The 18109-nt window shown below is 49.1% G+C and overlaps 7 protein-coding genes across 7 annotated transcripts; 3 read left to right on the top strand and 4 right to left on the bottom strand.

The window, feature by feature from the left end:
- Positions 1-796: 796 nt before the first annotated feature.
- On the bottom strand, positions 797-3981 carry BKA55DRAFT_659778 (uncharacterized protein; the record flags this gene model as incomplete). The annotated part of the gene is made up of 3 exons (XM_046197541.1): positions 3467-3981; positions 922-2654; positions 797-861 (listed from the first exon to the last, which is right to left on the bottom strand). Exons 1-3 carry the CDS (start codon positions 3511-3513, stop codon positions 797-799), a joined length of 1845 nt encoding a protein of 614 aa, XP_046054867.1. The 5' UTR covers positions 3514-3981.
- Positions 3982-7189: 3208 nt separating this feature from the next.
- On the top strand, positions 7190-7879 carry BKA55DRAFT_501112 (uncharacterized protein; the record flags this gene model as incomplete). The annotated part of the gene is made up of 1 exon (XM_046186794.1): positions 7190-7879. The coding sequence occupies one exon, from the start codon at positions 7190-7192 to the stop codon at positions 7877-7879; it is 690 nt and encodes a 229-aa protein (XP_046054866.1).
- Positions 7880-9485: 1606 nt separating this feature from the next.
- Positions 9486-9973, top strand: BKA55DRAFT_162394 (uncharacterized protein). Its single transcript, XM_046184983.1, has one exon. It carries the CDS (start codon positions 9624-9626, stop codon positions 9873-9875), a length of 252 nt encoding a protein of 83 aa, XP_046054865.1. The 5' UTR covers positions 9486-9623; the 3' UTR covers positions 9876-9973.
- Positions 9974-10723: 750 nt separating this feature from the next.
- BKA55DRAFT_500370 (VRR-NUC domain-containing protein) lies at positions 10724-13339 on the bottom strand (the record flags this gene model as incomplete). Its single annotated transcript, XM_046186748.1, has 2 exons — positions 10724-12782; positions 12834-13339. 2 exons carry the CDS (start codon positions 13337-13339, stop codon positions 10724-10726), a joined length of 2565 nt encoding a protein of 854 aa, XP_046054864.1.
- A 291-nt stretch (positions 13340-13630) lies between these two features.
- BKA55DRAFT_684310 (uncharacterized protein) lies at positions 13631-14243 on the top strand (the record flags this gene model as incomplete). The annotated part of the gene is made up of 3 exons (XM_046198622.1): positions 13631-13774; positions 13908-14119; positions 14171-14243. The coding sequence occupies 3 exons, from the start codon at positions 13631-13633 to the stop codon at positions 14241-14243; spliced, it is 429 nt and encodes a 142-aa protein (XP_046054863.1).
- A 47-nt stretch (positions 14244-14290) lies between these two features.
- Positions 14291-15262, bottom strand: BKA55DRAFT_162329 (ribosomal S13/S15 N-terminal domain-containing protein). Its single transcript, XM_046184982.1, has 4 exons — positions 15035-15262; positions 14946-14978; positions 14782-14828; positions 14291-14722 (listed from the first exon to the last, which is right to left on the bottom strand). Exons 1-4 carry the CDS (start codon positions 15234-15236, stop codon positions 14549-14551), a joined length of 456 nt encoding a protein of 151 aa, XP_046054862.1. The 5' UTR covers positions 15237-15262; the 3' UTR covers positions 14291-14548.
- Positions 15263-16157: 895 nt separating this feature from the next.
- BKA55DRAFT_501241 (uncharacterized protein) lies at positions 16158-18078 on the bottom strand (the record flags this gene model as incomplete). Its single annotated transcript, XM_046186814.1, has 4 exons — positions 16158-16408; positions 16459-16723; positions 16778-17877; positions 18033-18078. 4 exons carry the CDS (start codon positions 18076-18078, stop codon positions 16158-16160), a joined length of 1662 nt encoding a protein of 553 aa, XP_046054861.1.
- Positions 18079-18109: the final 31 nt, after the last annotated feature.

Below are 18109 nucleotides of genomic sequence, written 5' to 3'. Positions count from 1 at the left end.
GTGTCTATGCATTTAATAACGGAAGACACCATGGGTAAGTCAAATATCAGATAGGCGTTTTGGCAATATCATTTTGTGACTGAGATTATAAAATAATACAATTTGGACCACAACGTCCCCAATTGCATCCAGTCTGTATGACCCTCACCATCACTTGAGTTTGGGAATAGGTTATGTCGTCACGAAGATTGCCTTGGTGCGATTTGTAGCAGTGCTACACTATAGTCATTCTTGAATATCTAAAAAAGCAAACAAAGCATATGTGATTGTTCTCATTTATGTGCCCACTTATTGAATATCATGATCCGTACCATTGAGAGCTGAAAACACCATGCCATAACAAGTCTATAAAACCGAGATCTTCCAGGCTCCAGCAGTATAACCCTTTCTTCACGCCAACGCCTTTGGCAACAGGCCAACGCCATGATCCCATGCCTCGTCAATTTCCAGGGGGTAGCAGGTCACGGTGACTGACGACGAGGGAACTATGGAAGAACAGCAAGTAAGAACAAATGATGGGGCCAAATTCTAGTCAGCCATGTAGATACGAGGGCAGCCACCAGGTTTGGGCGAATCTTCTTCTCCTGCGTAACCTTGCTGTGCTACATTCACCAAATCCGATGTTTGTGCAAGTTCAAGGTTGAGTAAGACAGTCAGCCACCGGAGCCATAGCCTTGATATACGGCAATGGTTGGTATCTAGGCCAATGGTTTCTCTGACTTCTTTGTGCTGAAATAGCCAATTCTGTGCTCGACAGAAGCTGGTGATGATTCTGGCATCGTGTCATGATTGAGCCTTAGCGACGGTTGACAGGCGCAGAAGTGGTCGCAGCTAATAGGTCCGCGTTAAATATCCATTTACCTAAAGGCACGAACATCAGTCAAATGAACGGAAAAATGGAAGGGATCAGGGTGACAATACCAATTGCAAGGTTCTCGGCTGTATCCTCAAGGAGAATGACGCGACGCTTGTTGCAGTATGAAGTTTTGTCCATGATATCAACCTTGAGTTTGGGGTCAGACAATTCTGCAGTGGGTTTCTCGAACATTTCAGACAGGTTCTCCACGGCCATCTCGAGGTCCTTCTGGTTATCCTCAAAAATCTCTGTCAGGTTGTTCCTGGCGAGATAAAAAGCAAAAGCATATGTCCACTTGAGCGTTTGTCGACATGTTTGGAGAGCTTGGGACGCGGAATTGAGATACTGAACCTCAATCCAGGACATTCCCGAAGCTGTCTGAAGCTGAACCATCTTTTTTTCGGTTTTTTGAGCAATATCCTTATCGAGCTTGGCCGATTGTTCGTGGTTGGCATATCGGTTGTAGTAGTGCAAATATCGTTCAAGAGACGTCCGAGATTTAGCTTGTGCATCACGAGCCTCAGATCCGCTCTTTTCCTCATATCTATTGCAGTTATACCAGCTGGTGCCGTGCTCAGACCAAAGTCCCATACACATCCAGCAAAACTCATATTTGCACTTTCGACAAGTCATATGGTTGCAGCCTCCATTCTTTTCGATCGTCGAGTTGCACTTTGGGCATTCTTTGGTATTAGCCGAGATCCAGTTGGCTGTTTCTGAGTCGTCGGCGCACTTCTTGAGCCATTTCTTAACGAGCTCACAGGGAGCTGGTTGGTGGTCGGGGTTCGGACAACCAAAGCAGAATCTATACCCGCATCGACACTCGACAGTAGGGACGATCTTGCTCAGGTCCTTCTTCTTGACGCCGCACTCGAGAGCGTTGGGGCAGTCTGGGGCAGGACACCACTTAAAATTGTCCTTGTCTTCGACATACGTTCTGTTGAGTAGTTCTTGGTATCGATCTGCGAGTGCTGGGGTGACCAGAACATCAAGTGACGCTGAGTCAAGGATGCGACCGCATCCATCAGAGGGGCATTGGATCCTAGCAGCCTCACCCTCTTCACGGATCTTTTGTGTCAAGTAGTGCCGGTAGCAATCAACACAGTACCGATGACCACATTTCATGGCAAATGACTCGAGGCCCTCCTCATCCTCACAGCATATGTCGCATGTGAAACCAGGGATAACCTCCAGCTTTGGGGGGCTAGATGTATTGCTGCTTAATCCAGCAGCTTCGAGGACTTTTTCTGGTCTGTCCATATAATCCTCAAGCAACCTTTCTTTGTTCCATCGGAAATGGCGAAGCAAGATGGCCGCGTCCTCTTTCTGCATGTCTAAAATCATGTTGACTTCGCTGATCATGTCATCCTGTTGGCGTTGAATATCGCTCGGTTCATAAACTTTGTATGATACTACATGTGCGGATTTCTTCTTCTTCTCTGCATCTTTAATCAGACCAAAGTCAGGATCGGGCTCGTCGAACTCTTCGTCATCGAAATCTGTGATGTCAACATCATTAGTAACCAAGGTGATCGAATATGGGGGGTCGTGGAGGATATTGGGAAACACACCTTCACCTGCGGAGATCTCATCGCCGCTATCGTCTTGCATTATCTCGTCGTCGCTCGAAAGAGCCGACATGTATTCCTCCTCGGAATCCATGGGGTTGCTGGCGGTGGTGAGTGGAGTTGGGGGCAGAGCGTGTTTGTCTACGACGGCAGCTGAGGCGATGACTCTCTTGTTGGGCTCTTCGTCTCTGTTGGCAGAGGAAATCGTCGCCTCAGCAGCCTTCCGCTTCCTCGTGGTGGGGGGAATCGTGGCGGTTTAAGGGAGGTCTTGGGAGAAGACCAAGGATGGAAGGATGTCTGAGGGTACAGAGCAGAAATCGAAGGTGGCGTTGGCGTTTGAGGGCGGGTGACTAACAGCAGATAGCCTTATGTAAAGGACCCAAGTACGTATAGCCTGGGGTAAGGTAGGATGATGTATGGTAGGTATGGAATGGAATGGCACTGTAGCGAGTTGTGACGGAGGGTCGAGTCAGGGTCAAGTGAGGCCAAGAGGGGTGCCTATGACGGAGCCAGGGCCATTGAATTCGGCATAGGTAGGTACGGTAGGCAGAAACACGCTGTAATATGGTTCCCAGCAGGGGGAAACGAGGCCTGTGCTAAAATGTATTGGCCGTCTTGACAAAGTCGACAACAGTGAGCGTAAAGAGGAGACAAGCAGGTTGTTGATGGAAAAGAAGATTTTTGTTGAAACAGCGGCCTTCAAGATGATGATAAATAAAAGTCACACACTCTCTTTCCACCTCACAGCAGTTAACCGGACTGCCCGACCATTAACCTAGCACGGGAAGGCGGGACGGTACGGTGGGGGAGCTGGATCGGAAGGCACGATAGCAGGCAGCAGAGACCCGGGCTTATGTGGGCAGGCAGGCGGGCAGTCAGGCTCCAGTCTGGAAAAGAAGGTGGGTCGTGGTGTTATGTGACGCTTATTAAGGTAGTCAACCGTCTTTTAAATATCTCCCTCCTGATTTCTCTTAAAGCGTTCTGAGATACTTAATATGCAGTAGACGTAATGATATCTCTATATTTTACTTAAGCAGTATACATGAGGTCTGTGTTCTGTAATTGAGGTAACCTGAAACCCACGGTCATAGTCAACCAGGAGTTCTAACGGGTATCGTCCTGGGTTATCTAAGGTTGGCGGTGACTACCTAAAGGGAATTTCTAATTAACAAAACACCTACTCAGATATACCTCGCGGTGGTACATTAGCACTGGTTGAGTCAAGTGAATACATTTTATGCTGTCCGGTTTTTATGCGATTTTATAGTCTAGAGCGAAGTAGAGGTGTTCGAAGGCACTTTACCTAGGGTACCTCAGCAAAGTCAGTGCAAATTCAGGCAATAGAGCTGAGAGTGAGTTTCCCTCTATGGTTTTGCTGGCCGAAAATCAATTTCGAGCCTAGTTTCTAACCTCATTATCTTCCCTGACTCTATTGGGTCGAAAGCAGGATGGCATATGTAGTGAGTGTTGTTGAAGATCAAGGTAGGTTAACGATGACACTGTTACCCTGTACCCAGTCAAAGTGTAGGACCACAGGGCTACCTGCTCGGACAGTGCAGGTGTGGAAGTTATCTGTCACAGAAGTCGCTATCTACCAAGCTAGGTAGGTAGTCAGCAAGGGATATTGAGGTTTCCTTCACCTATCTAGTCGGTCCAGCATCAATACCCATACGCCGTTCATCCATGAACGGTACAAACCACAATAGACCATGGTTAGCGGGACGGGGGAGCCGACCTAGGCCGCCGTTATATCATATCAGGGCTTCTTGACTGCGACATGAAGCCTATCTTTCATAGATCTCGGTATTGTATCCTGTATCATCACTTGTTATACCACCGAACTCTGTTGAGCGCGCGACACAGTAAAGAATGACAATGATCCAGATGCATGACCAACAAGCGCAGGTATTGGTCATCATATTCAGTACCTCGAGCAACCGCCGCTTCAGAAGTTCAGACCAACTGCTGGTCATACGCGTGACGCCATGTCTGGAGCGATAACCAAGACCAAAGTCTACAAGAGCGGCCCATGATGTGTCTTCAACAAACTCGTCCTGACATCCATTATCAATGGCGCTTATGGATAGTATGCCGGGAGAGCCAATTATACATTTCCTGTGCCATGTGTTTTGTTTGAAGATTGAACGGTCTAATACGTGTTGGTCAAGCAACCCATCAAGAATAGCTGCAACAATTATGCCTCGCCTTGACGCGCGCTTCTCCAACCAGAGTTGACCGAGGCCACCGAGTTGTCTCGCGTATCGCCAGACAAGGCCGATATATCGAAGCCAACCACAGTATCGGTTTTCGTACACAATGAGGTTCCGTAAACGAATTTGTCAGAGCCCTTGCAACCAGCTCGAGTCTATTTGCGCGCGCGTCGACTTGCAGCCCAAATGTCTTTATCAAGGTCATTGGCTGTTTGAAGGTATTCCTGACCGACCAATCTCTGGTTTGATGCTGCATGGCAAGTCGTTAATGTTCAGCCGCTGATTGGTGGTCATTTGTCTTGTAGGAAAAGTCCCTGGTCGCTGATTGGTATCTCCTGTTAGTTGACGGCAACAAACATGACCACTCATTGGAATTGGCCGACCACACCTTTTATTCGCCGAGATGTTCATCCTGGTTGACAACTCACCCAATAAGCGTCACGTCAGGAGTTGTTGCCGGTTGCGAACTTTCCCATCATGATTGAGATCAAGGATGGAGCCAGTTGAAGTAGTGATCAAGGTATATACACTTTCAGTTGAGGAGGAAGACTAGCTGAGGGCATATTTGTTGGAGATGCTTAAAGAGAATTGTAATTAAATCTCCGAAAGTATTACGAAGAAAACATAACTTTATTAAGTTCTAATATTCTTGCATTAAAGTGAATGCCTACCTAGGGAATTCATACTTAACTACACTAATTTGTTCAAAATAGAATTTTTAGATTACTTTTCATCCCTTTCTAAGCACACCAGGTGTTCCCAGGTTCCCCTCCATCATTCATTAACTGTGACCCGAGATAGCCCTCAATGATAAGACAAACCAGCTTCATCCTCGTAATAGTTACGAAAGAATTCACCAAAAAGCCATCCAGCTGCAAAGCATCAACCGTTACTCGTCAGCATCAAACCTACCTCGTCGCTGTCAGAATTGCGAAAAAGGCCATGGATGAGATCCTATTCGTTCGGTACTTTGACACGCCGTGAGCCAAAAACAGACCAGTTTGTGAGAGCCGGAGAGAGTTGCGCATGTGTTTTCCCAGGCTTACTATGAGTCCTGCCTTGGTCGAATCACATTCCTCCCGACCATCTGGGCCAGGAAGCCATCCCCGGCGCCAACAACGGCTCCGGCGACCAAACAGCTCCCTGAGAGGGAGATTTCAGCCAGGATGACAGGTGACTAGGGCGTATTCGAGAATAAAAAAAGCAAAGAGGCTAACTAAACTCCCATTAGGGACACTTGATTGACCCCCTGTTCCATCGAATCAGCAGACGTCCCGCCCCCTGTCAGTTGCCTGGCCCTATTCTCGAGTTGGCGTAGGCGGTTGATGCTGCTTTTAACGCGACTATCACCGCCAAAGTCAGCCAATCCCAATCCAACCTTTCGGCCCTTGCAACTTACAACCATCACAGCGCCTCGTCTCGCTGGCTGCCCACCAACCATGATGAATGGACACTGAAATGTTGAGCCGCCGACCAACATGTCCAGTACTATTGCTCGTGTTTCTCACCTGAAAAAGAAGAGAGTTTACGAGACCTCAATCACAGCTTGGGTACAGGCGTTGGCTTGGAATTATTCTGCCACGACACCATCAACCATCAACTACCTCAGGTAGACACAAGAGTTGTGCAGTCAGTCCAAGCAGTCTAACACAACCAACCTGAATTCTCTTGGTCACCAGCATGACGCCCACCCACCAACCAACTACCCATTGGCGGCTGCTGTGCGGTAACAAAGGTCTAGCGGAGACAGAGTGACATTGTGTAGCATAATACTGCACAACTGTCACTGTCCGGCTGGCAGAACCACACAGTCACATCTTCACGTCGCAAGCTTGCAGACCACACAGACCATGAGACAAGCTGAACACGCTGCGAAGTGATGCAGAGAACTCAGAGAAGAGCAACAGATCAATGATAACTACAACCACACATCCCTTCACGGGCTTATGGCACGGTCTCTTGTGTAGTTACCGCCCTCCTTGGCCTGATCCTGCATCTCTGTACGCGCTTGTTATTGCTGTGTTGTCGCTGTTCTACCTATCGTCCTGCGTTTCCCTACTTCTGATGGTGCTTTGGTGGTTGTTCGTGTCTGGTACGGGCTCAAGTACACGCGCCCGGCCCCAGCCTGGTGGTATCCCGTATGGTAGATTACCTTACCTACCTATCCACACCTCCAGCTGGGGCCGTCTCTTTCATTACACCCCTCTACCCCTTCACTCTCACAGCCCGTCATAGCCCCACATTGTTCTAACTGCTTCACACCCCCTTCACTTCTTCAAGCGCCCACCTCTCCCCAATTTCATCCTCTGGCGCCAAATACTTGACGCAGTCCTTTCCTTATAATCGTCTGTTGCTGCCTTTGCTACCCTCTCACCTTCGCTTCTTTTCCAGTCAGTCAGTCAGTCAGTTCACTCGCTGCTTCTATCTGCCTGTACTCCTAATCCCCACCATCTGAGATTGGCTGCTGGTTCATATACTCAACACAACCCAGGCTCTTCAACTCGCCCATAATCATCAGTCTTGATCTCGACAACCACGTCAACTCAACCATCATCATGCCTACCGCCAAGCCTAAGTTGGGGAAGCTTACCACTCCCGTCACCGCTACCTTTCCTTCAGAGATCACATCGGCAACGCCCATCTCGGCCGTCTCATTTACATTTAAACCTGATCCAGACTTTCTCAAGACGCCTATTAGCCCACCCATGGCCTATACCGACTTCCTCACCAAGGCTATGGCTCTCAACTCCCCAGCTACGAGCTCAGGGCAGACCACCCCAGACTCGCTCCCAGATACGGCGACTAGCGAGGAAACCGACACCTCCAGCAAGAGTGAAGAAGGCACTCCTCCGACTTCAGCTTCAAGCACTACAAAGAAATTTGCCCGTCCAACTCCCCCAGCGACGGCTCCTATGGTGCCCCCTAGTCCCTTCACCTGCTCCACGCCTATGTCTGCTCCTCCCACTGGCCCTGCCTGTTTCCCCAGCCTCAAGGTGCCTCCCAGTCCCAGCGTCTCTAATATTGACTCGCCATTGAGCGCAAGCACCGCTCGATCACCCTTCAGTGCCAGACCGGTCCATTCAGTGTTTGACTGGGACGCTGCTCTCAAGGCTCGCCTACTAGAGAAGAAGCAGAAGGCCTCACGGACAAGCGTGCGACACATCCGAGAGGTAGTGACAAGAACTGTCACATACACACCCAGAATGGCACCAGCACCAAAGGGCAAGAGACGAAAGGTGGAATAAACCTACTGAGCGAATCACTATCTACCCCACTCATCATGTTCACACTCAAAACGATCATCTACTCAATCAACTCATACCTTTAACGATCCTTCGAATACTTCATGAAATTTCTTTTGTTTAGACATGCATTGCAACCAAGAATATACCGAAAAACGACGAGGATGCACACCTCAAGGCGAAATATGGAGCAGGCCTTCGACATCTGGTGGCGGCGAAAACAGTCGTCTTTTTGACCTTCAAGCATTCTCTTGTTGATATTTATTTGATACGCCTTGGGAGGAGTTGAGTCGGGAAGGGGGGGGCTGGGAGGTACGATTGGAGGAGTTTGATGGCGTTCTACAAATTTCATTACCAACTTGGATGTGCTATTCCCTGGGGGCAGAGCATGGACCAAGAATTACGATACCAGCACATTTGGAGAGGCTCGGGGGAGAAGGGATTGAGATCAGCGACTAGGACGTAGTCGACAGCGACCCTCTAACAGGGTTAGTTAAGGATAGGGAGGGGACCGTCAGAAGAAGAATTGAACAACGCTTTGAGCTTCGGTAACCCCGTGTATCGGGCGCAGAATCAGCTCTTAGAAACGCCGTTACTCAAAAATTCATAAAGCCATGGGCTGTTTAAACACCAATTTTGTCGCGTGCCCTGATTTGTGCTGTGTTGGTGACAGAAACCGACTGACTGATACGTACTTGATCATATGAGCCAAGTCCATCAGCCTGGACTGAGTCACCATTTTTGCAAGTTTCGTTCTGTTTGTCTGATTGGGGATCTCGTCACGCTATTGATCATCTATTTGTTTGTTTGTTTGCTTGTTTGTTTATAATGGATCTGTCATGGCCTCAACAACAGGCCCCACGACGGGTATATCCTCGATGCGTATCTTGGTCGCACTGGCGGCCTACAGAACGGCTACCAGCTCGAAGCTTCTCTGAACCCCACCTGCTCTCAATCTGCCTTATTTTCTTTCTATTCCCAAGTGATGGGATACATCCTTGTTCCTTGTCGGAAAACTTAGCATGGGTCGCGAAGCACCTCTGAGAGATCATCTCAGCAAGCCCCAGGCTTCGTTCGAATGATGGATTACCCAGGGGTGAGCGATCAAGAACATTTTTGTTGACTTGTTTTGATTCTGCATTTCGGTCCGCGTTGTGATGAGATGCAAAGACGTGAATCAAGTATCCATGGATGTATGCACTCCACTAGGCCAGCTCTTGGGCCACAGGAACGGGACGCATGCAGAGATAGACAGATATAGGCAAGGCAAGAAAGCGGCATATGAGAGTGCCATGGTAAGCATTGGCAGTCCTTGTTCCCTCACTATTGTGCTTCTTTTATTCTCCTTCGGACTATTGCATTTTTCACTGCGCTGCGCTGCGATTTCAGTACGAAGGAACCATTCGAACTTGAAGGAATCCTTTCAATACAGCCCGCCCACTGTCGGCACCCCTCTCATCACCCCTGGGTGATGGACCACTAGAAAGACTTAGACTTAAAAGCGGCGTGGTTTCTAGCTTCTGGCGACCCAGCACCCTGGTCCAAGCGGAATCAGGGAGCCCCATAAACTGGGCTTGTAAGCGCCGGGCGATGGACTTTGAATGTGCTATTGGCCAAGGCGGGAGAGCCCATCACTCACCATAGAGGGCGAGTTGACATGATTGGATCCGTGCTAAGCGCCCAGGGCTGTGGGTCGACGATTTCGATTTGTATTTGTGAGGGTTGGGATTCTTGATGGATTGAGGACATGGCAACATGCAGAAGCGTTGTTTCTTGTCTATCCTGTATGGTCTGTAATGGTAATGCCTGCGCTATATGTCGTGTCGTGTTGTCTTGCTTCAGGTGCGTCTGTGTTTGCGTCTCCCCCTCTCGCTCTCGTTTCTACTCTTGTCGATTTGTTTCGCGCATACTACCCAGCTACTGCGAGGGATACAATGCGCTAGTAGACCAGTTGGCGTGTTTCCAATGGCCTCCAGTGGTATTGTCACCAAGGACGTGAGGACGTGAATCTTTGGTCCGCACCAGCCTGTGACCATATGTTGAACCTCACTGCCCGTAAACTTAAGCTTAGGCTCTTCACGCCTAACCCAAACTCAAGCTCATTTCATCACCTCTTGTCATCCAGGTGACCAAGGTCCTGGGACACTATCACCCGATTACCATGGCACAAGTCCGACAGGTGAAAAAAGCCCGAGCTACCCCGCGTAATCTCCTGTTTCCCAGAAGCCCAGCTCCTCGTGGCATCGTGTCCAGCAAGCAGAGGATGCTTCCGAGAGGCTACAGAACCTAGAGTAAGAGTCCCCATAGCCTATTGACTCGCCCAACCCACCGAATGCGCCAGTGACGAGATACGCATGTGGTGATGTGACAACCCTGCGCATCACATCGTCTCGCGCGCAGTCCTTCCATTGGCTACCATGCAGGCGAGATTCCCAGCTCACGCCTCCCGCCTATCTGAAACCAAGGAGGAATCCTCAGCCTTGAGTCTGAGATTAGAAACGAGTTTGAGACCGCTGTGACCCGGCTGCTGGGTGGAACAACGCCCCTAGATCATGTTTCCAATATGCTTTCCCAGTTGCTAATTTTGGCTCAAAAGTTAGATCGTCGGATCATCACTCCTAGCTAGAACCTCTCTTTTTCATACGCATGTAAATAATCATAGTCTTTCCAGAACGAGAAGATCGCCGCCCCATGGTTTGACTGGGTTGAATGCAATGTGAAATTGCAGGGTAGTTTGGAACTTAAGATGCATCTTTTTAGTTTAATGGAAACCAAAATGCCCTGTCCCCCTCTTGCCATGAAATGTGATTCAATAGCACGAAGTTCATTCTGGCCATGGACATGGGATCAACCCACTTCCCTCACTTCCTTTGCTATGGCGTTGCAGAGCGCAACCTTCACCCCTGCTCCAGTAAGCACATGGATCCAGAGCCGTTGAGTATCACTCAGCCGGTCGTTGGCGCTCTTGACTTCCGAGAACATAACCTCCCCCCTTGCCCTTCCAGGCACCTTGTTTGGATCTTCTGGTATATTGTTAGTGCGCCACAGAATTAGATCCGGGATACCGCTGCCTCGTTGTCTGTACTCTTGAGCCATCACCTTGCATACTGCTGCAAGAGCGCTTCCCTCGAAGCACCCGACAAGCTCTACGAGGTCATTAATCTCGAAATCCCAGTTCAGGCCCACCACACTTGTTCTTCTCTCATGTTCTGTCTCCCAGACTTTGCGAATGAGTCGTGGTGCCTCTCCATTGGCAATCTCGACCAGTCTGTGATTAATTTCTGATGCTCGGGACGGGTAGAAAGCATCAGTGTGAAGATCCAGCGGACATGTCTGGTATGCTGTCTGAAACACATTTGGAATATAAATAAAGAGAACATCGTAAAAGAGGTACGCGAAAAGAGTGCGGATAATTCCACCCTCGGCGTGATACCCCTTCCAACCCTCTGATCGATATTGGCTGAGGCACATTGCTTCAACGCTACACTCCTCTTGGGTGTCTAGCTCATCGAGCCATATTGTTTTCGTTGAAGCTTGGCGACCGCCCTTGGCAATGATATCCTTCTTGAGTTGAATTCCTTCAATGGTGTGTTCGACAGGCTTTTGCAGATCAACATGGCCAAAATCGTGTTGTAAGCGACGTGGTATACGTAGTTTCTTTTCCAGCTTGACAAGGCGTTTTTGCAGGTCATAGTGAAAGATCAGATGACAGTCCGGGTCTTGTAGGCCAGCCTCACAAGTAGCAACTGCGATTTTCTTCCAATGTTTCTTCTGCTGTTCGGGGTCTGTGAATTTGGGATTCGGGTCCAAAGTTGGCATATAATGCTCCTCCAGAAGAGCCTTTCGTTGGTACCAGCCACCTCGTCTTGCTGGATGGAACAACCGTTGGTCGAGAAGCTCAGTGAGTAGTTTATGCTCTCTAAGATGTTCTTTGAGCTTTCCAAAAATTGGCGCTGCTTTATGGACAATTCTTGTATAAGAATGGCCTGGCGTAAACCGTCTCAAGTAAGCACCCTCTCCCATTTCATAGACTGTATGTTCCTTGTGTTGCTCTTCTTCAACCAGTATCCTCCATCGCGGGTAAACCTTCTCAAAAATGTTGACCATCTGTCTGAGGCCCTCCTCTCCGGGTGGGCTACTGAACTCCCATGCATCGACTTCGGCCTCCATACGGATGGCATTTTCATACTCCAGTAGGTGCAGGCGTGACGCAAATATAGTCGAAGTTCGGCACACAATGTATTCGGGAAAATGACGTCTTGCAATTTTAGCAAGAATGATTGTTGTTAGTGATTTCTCTGTCCACTCCGTCGATCGGTAGAACACAAGATGCACCCGTTCAAAAAGTTTGAAAGCTGATGGCGACAATCGAATGCAAGGCCCAAGTATAGCGAGAATTTTCGTAAGAAAATGCTGCTCTCGATTCGAATCTTCTCGCCGAAGGTTTGCGGTGTCCTTTCCCATGACTTTTGCATCACAGTTTTCCAGGTCCTCGGAAACAGAACCACGGCTGTTGTGTCTGCTGAGGCCGACCGACATCAATCCAGACTGTTGCTTGCTCATCTTTACTAGTGAACGAATGAGTTCTGACTTATTGCGTCCTTGGACTTTTGCTTCCTTGGCAAGCTCTTTCAACTCGTCCAGGCTGAGCAGTGACGCAGCCTCTTCTACAAACCTAATATGATCTTCTGATCTATCTGCAAAGCTGAACGTCTCACCCAGTCTCGACTCTTCAAGTTCAAGGCCATGAACTGGGCTCTGTGTTGGGGTGGCTGTGCTCGCTGGCAGAACACGAGACGATTGCAGTGTGGTTATGGCTGCCTCAAGGTCCGAAATGTCGTTATGATATCCAAGACGGCTATGACGGTGCCATGATGCAGTTTTCCTCAGGAAGAGCCTGACGTAACTTTAAAGTGTGAGCGACTATCAGGTTTGTAGCAATGCGTAGAGGGCATACAGATATTGAGCCTCGTAGTTCAGTTCTCTCCATTGTTTAAAAACCTCGGTTTCTTTCTCATCAAATAAATGCGATTCTTCTTCTAGGACAGTATCAAGGGCAAGATTGAAGGCGTCTACATAAATAGAGCTTCGTCCTTTAACCCAAAGTGGCTGAGGTGTTTCTGTCGTGTCATCCTCGACATGGGCCGAGGCCTGTGATGACTTCATCGCCTCATACTGCTCGATTGCTTCTTGGCCTTCAGCAGCGGGCGGCAACGCACTCTCAATATCCGTAATTCGAAGATGTTCCTCAATTTGACATTTTGCTTCAGCTGTTTCATTGTTGGGCACATTCTCCCTCGGTGAAATCTCCTTGTGGTAATCGGGGCATAGGCCACTTTCAGAGTCTGGTGATCCCTGCCGTTTGGCTCGCTTGGAAGGCCTCTCCTTTTCTGGTGAGCCACCACAAACTTGTTCGCCAAGCTGACTTTGCGGCTTGGGAAGCCTCGTCACGAACGCATCCATAATTTAACTTTAGCCATGCCAGATTTAACTAGAGTGGCAAAGGTAGAAGTTGGAAACACTATTAACGAATGGATGTCTAAAGATGTGGACGCGATGACAAAGACAAGGTAGGCACGTTAGTTGAACACGAAAGCACATGACCTCGCGGGGGTGCCTATCGTTAGTTATCTTGATCCGAAAATCAACCGGCGCGACAACATTCCGCACCTCCATTCACTTTAGCAACTTCGATAAGTACCTGTCAACAGCGCCATTCTGTTGAGTACCTTACATCGCCTGATCTCATCGACAATGGTTGACGAAACTCCCAGAACAGAGCCAACGGCAGAAACACCGCAGGTCGTAGCACCAACTGAATCTGTTGCCAATGGAACTACCACAGACGCTCTGCAGAAGGATGTGACAATGTCTGATGCGCCAGTCGACCACCCTGCAGTATGTTCTCCCCCCTCCATCTGCTCCTCGAGATTTTTTGTCTACCTTGCACTCATTACCTGGGCTCGCTTCTTCAATCTTCTTTCTCTTGTATCAGGCGTCATTCAAAGAACAGACTATTAACCTCCAACAGTCATCTCCTGCTCCAGCTACTCATGCGCCCAGCCCCATACCTCCACGAACAGGAACCCCGGCGCAAGGTTCTAGAGCTGCTTCTGCGCATCCGGATTCTGGTCTTAGCATACCAGCCGAAGCTCCACCTCATGGCGATTCAACACGGCGATATCTCAATACAAAAGTCACCGGAGTATTGTTGGAGGGCGTGAAGCAATTGGCAAAAGACAAGTAGTTCTCGTCTTTCTTATGCTTTGTGAATGGCGACTAACAACATCACAGGCCGAACGATCCCCTCCGGGTACTAGGAGAGTATCTCATTCAAAAGTCAAAGGAACTGGAAGGGACTGGCTAGATTCAAGCTATCACAAAATTTCCCACGATAGCACGCAATTGGCATGGTAACGGAAGGCATAGATGGCGTTCAGGTTCAATAATTTTATCGTCACTGGGTTGAGAATGCCCCATTGCATACGCGTACTTTCAGCGGTCGAAGAGCTTTCTATTTGAGCCGTCGACGTCGCTGTTGATCCTCCCAGAAGGGGCGAGCAAAAAGCATCATGGCTCTAAATGCAACTTTTTCCATATTTGTCCCCCAACTCCGTGACCCGGGAAACCATCACCTCCAACCAATACGGCCATCCTTCGTTATATGTTCGCTTAAGCGACGATGGTGCTGGCGGTAGCGGACTCGTACTTCCAGGTGGGAGGGAGAACACCGACGGTCTTGTAGTAACGAGCCAGGCGGTGAATTCGGGACTCGATAAGAATGAGGCGGAACTTGGAGTCCTTGTCCTTGCGGTTACGCTCAAGGTGCTTTCGGACGGCGACAGCCTTTTTATTTGTTAGCATGAAATTGTGCGGCTGAGGAAATTTTGACATGACTGGCGCACCTTCTTGATAAGCATGTACAGATCCTCGGGGAGCTCGGGAGCGAGGCCTGTTAAAATCTCTCTGTCAGTCTCAACCGTACAGAGGCATTAGGGAGATGGTGTTTCTCCGTTGTAGATGTATTTGTTTCCACCGCCACATCCTTTATTCGATCAGGGAACCGTACCGCTGGACTTCAGAATTCGGAGAATTCGGTTACCTGCGATTATCCGTTAGTTGCTTCGATCTTTAATTTTCCATTCGCGCAATCCTTACCGGTGACAAGCTTGACCTGGGCAATACCATGGCTGTCGCGAAGGACAACACCAATTTGAGAGGGAGTGGCACCCTTACGGGCGAGCTTGGCGATCTGCTCAACAACCTGCTCGGGGGTGGTCTTCAACCACGCAGGAGCGGAGCGAGAGTAGGGGAGAGCGGAGGCAGAAATGCCCTTTCCCTTGCTGTGAAGTCGGCCCATCTTGTCGGTTTGGCGTGGTGATGCTGGATGATCAGTGTTGGAGTCGTGGAGTTGCAAAATGAACTTTTGAGAGAATTGCCTGAGAAGTAATTGTGTGCGATCCACTTTTATTAGGGTAGCGAGCTGCGAATCGATATGCCACGGCGGAGAGGCTAGATAGAAGGTCACGTGTGTCTATGGTCCAAGCTCAGCGCTGTCGCGTTTCTTCATATTTTCTTGCTGTCGCGATTCGAGTTTTTCTTTCTTGATGTTCTACAAGAAGCAAAGCTCAAGTAGCTTTGCGCAACTTCTTTCGATCATATGGTAAGTTCAAATGCTCCTCATACCGTCTCAGTCGACCTCGACATGATGATAAATCACTTTTTACTTTATTTCTGGTACCTCTTATGTTAGAGCCCTCGGGCTCAATGAATGAACAGGACTTCTGATCTGGTCATTTACTTGCAATTCTGCTTGCTTTCCTCTGTTAGGCATTGACACTAACCGAGCACAGATTCTTCGAGCTGAGTTTTTCCAATAAATTCCCTTAGATATTTGCAAATACCTATAATGTACGCTGTTCTTGACTAGTCCCACCAATGTGTATTAATCCATAAACATGTGTTCGCGCCCTGTAGTAGTGAAGCTTGCATTCAAATAAGACAAATTCACATCGACATGCTAATTAGTACCTGACGTGCACTTAAGTACCTGCTCATACATACGAAGGTAGGTAGTGTTGAATTCGATGAGACCAAATGCTTTGTCATGCCCCGTGTTTTACATTTTCAATTGATTCCCTACCCGTACACCGATAGAAGACTCCTGCCCCCTCAACCCATATACCCAAGGTAGCAAACATGTTTTCTCCTTGGTCGCCCTGAACGGGACCGATATTACCTCTTACCATGCCCCAACGTCGAAGTTCTCCTGCATACTGTGTCAGTCACTATAAACCAAAACCTGGGAGACTGAGCTTACCTCTGGGAAATATGTTGTCACGACAGTTCTGTCAGCGAACTTGCGTCCTGCAAGAGCTTGCAGAGCCTTTGCTGTATCCTCGGCCCTCTCGTACTTAACAAAGATCTTGCCTACACCAGCAGATTGTCGACTGCCACCAGTGGGTCGAGGAACCTTGACATCAATAATTTTACCAAACTTGGAGCATTCTTCCTTAACGTCTTCACAAATTTCTGAAAAGCTTCATCAGTAAAGATTCTTTTAAATGGTTAAGATCACGCACCTTCGTAGTCGTCATTGTCCAAAAGCTCTTCGGCAGTCACCATGTTTAGAAGCTGAAGTACTCGACTGCTTTCAACCTCATTGGCAGTCTGAGAAGCAAGACCACTGATAGCGGTAATACCCACGTCGAAGTTGGCGACTTGTGTAGGACCGATACTGGCCTTGCTAACCTTGAGCTTCTTGCCTCCAATTTCCATTCCGTTGAGCGTGTCAAGCGCAGTTGGGTTGGAGGCGGCAGGGTCTTGGTATTCGGCAAAAGCGATACCCTGAGAAGGTTAGAGAGAAAATCTTAGTTTTACACAACAGGTTGGGATACTCACTCTGGATTCTTCTGTCCCTCTGTCCTTAACTAAAACAAAAGCCTTGGGTTTGCCAAAGCTAGCCAGCAGTTCAATGATCTGCTCTTCTGTCAGAAAGGTTGGGATATTGGTAATGCTGAGCTTGTTGACGGTGTCCGGAACGATGTTAGAGACGACCTCGGAATCGTAGGAGACTTCCTCAGTTACTGCAGGCACCACGTAGTCACGAGGCCGGCGAATTTCAAGACCACGGTGGCCTCCATCTGTACCATTCGATGCATCGTTGGCCTCCATAGATATGCCATCCATTGCCAGAGCAACTGTTGCCTCCGGGGCATCTTTGAACTCGATGACAGCAAATGACCGGTCGTTGGAGAACTGGCACAGGACGCAAGGGTCTGTGGTGTCAATGACATTCAATCCATTGAGCTGGAGGTTGAAGAAAGACATGAGAGCCTCTTCGCTTGTGCCAGAAGGGATTCTTGAAACCAAAAGTCGCTTCGACTGGCGTGAGTTACTGGCTTTCAGTCCAGCGCTCGTGACTTGCCCACCAGGCTGGTTCATAAACGCCTGCAGTTTGCTGGGGTCCATTGGCTGTTGCCGAGGAGCGCCAGGAAGAGGGAACATGCCCGACAGCTTGGCTTGCTCAGCTGTAACATTCTCGTAGCCCGGAGGCTTGATATCCCACTGAGTCAGGCGACGCTTGCGTTCGAGGACAGGCACGATGTTGGTCAGATCTGGAGTTGGCTCTCGCTTCTTAGGTGGCGGGCTCGCGCTACGGCGCTCCTGATGTGCCGGAAATCTGTCCTCACGTCGGTCTCTTCCACCGCGACGACGGTCTTCGTAGGGATCTCGGTCTCGCCTGTTTGGCCGATCGTCGTCGTCGCGCCTGGCGTCTCGACGGGATGATCCTCGATCACGATCCCACTCACGATCGCCACCTCGTCTTTCGCGGCCCGAGTATCTGTCTTCACGCTCACGATCACGGTGGTTTCTGCTGGAAGAGTAGGCATCGACATCGCCTTCACCTCGTCGATGGCTTCGGTGGTCCGGTGAACGAGATCGTCTGCGGTCGCGGTCACGGTGTCGGTCTCGACGATCGTCTCTATCACCTCTATCACCTCTTTCACCTCTTTCACCTCTTTCACCTCTAGGCTAAGCGAAGTCAGCTTGAATCACATTAGAGAGGGTGAGATGGGTTACTTACAGGATAATCTCGTCCCCTGCGCCCATCTGTGTTGTAAGGTTTTAGCGACGCGACGCGATTAAGTATCACTTTGGCAATAGGACTTACCTCGGGAAGAATAGCTGTCACCGTTCATACTTTTAGCAGCGACAAGCGACTTCAGAGCT

Source organism: Fusarium redolens (assembly GCF_020744475.1).
Source record: "Fusarium redolens strain MPI-CAGE-AT-0023 chromosome Unknown BKA55scaffold_2, whole genome shotgun sequence".
NCBI lineage: Eukaryota > Fungi > Ascomycota > Sordariomycetes > Hypocreales > Nectriaceae > Fusarium > Fusarium redolens.
This window is presented reverse-complemented; position numbering and strand designations above follow the sequence as displayed.

What these genes read in the sequence shown, in the direction of transcription:
- BKA55DRAFT_162394 (XM_046184983.1), top strand. Translation starts at nt 9,624, where the DNA reads ATGGCAACATGCAGAAGCGTTGTTTCTTGTCTATCCTGTATGGTCTGT.
- BKA55DRAFT_162329 (XM_046184982.1), bottom strand. Translation starts at nt 15,236, where the DNA reads ATGGGCCGACTTCACAGCAAGGGAAAGGGCATTTCTGCCTCCGCTCTC. An exon ending in CCGAATTCTGAAGTCCAGCG is followed by an intron (nt 14,829 to 14,945) that starts GTACGGTTCCCT and finishes AGATTTTAACAG; the next exon opens with GCCTCGCTCCCGAGCTCCCC. An exon ending in TGTACATGCTTATCAAGAAG is followed by an intron (nt 14,723 to 14,781) that starts GTGCGCCAGTCA and finishes ACAAATAAAAAG; the next exon opens with GCTGTCGCCGTCCGAAAGCA.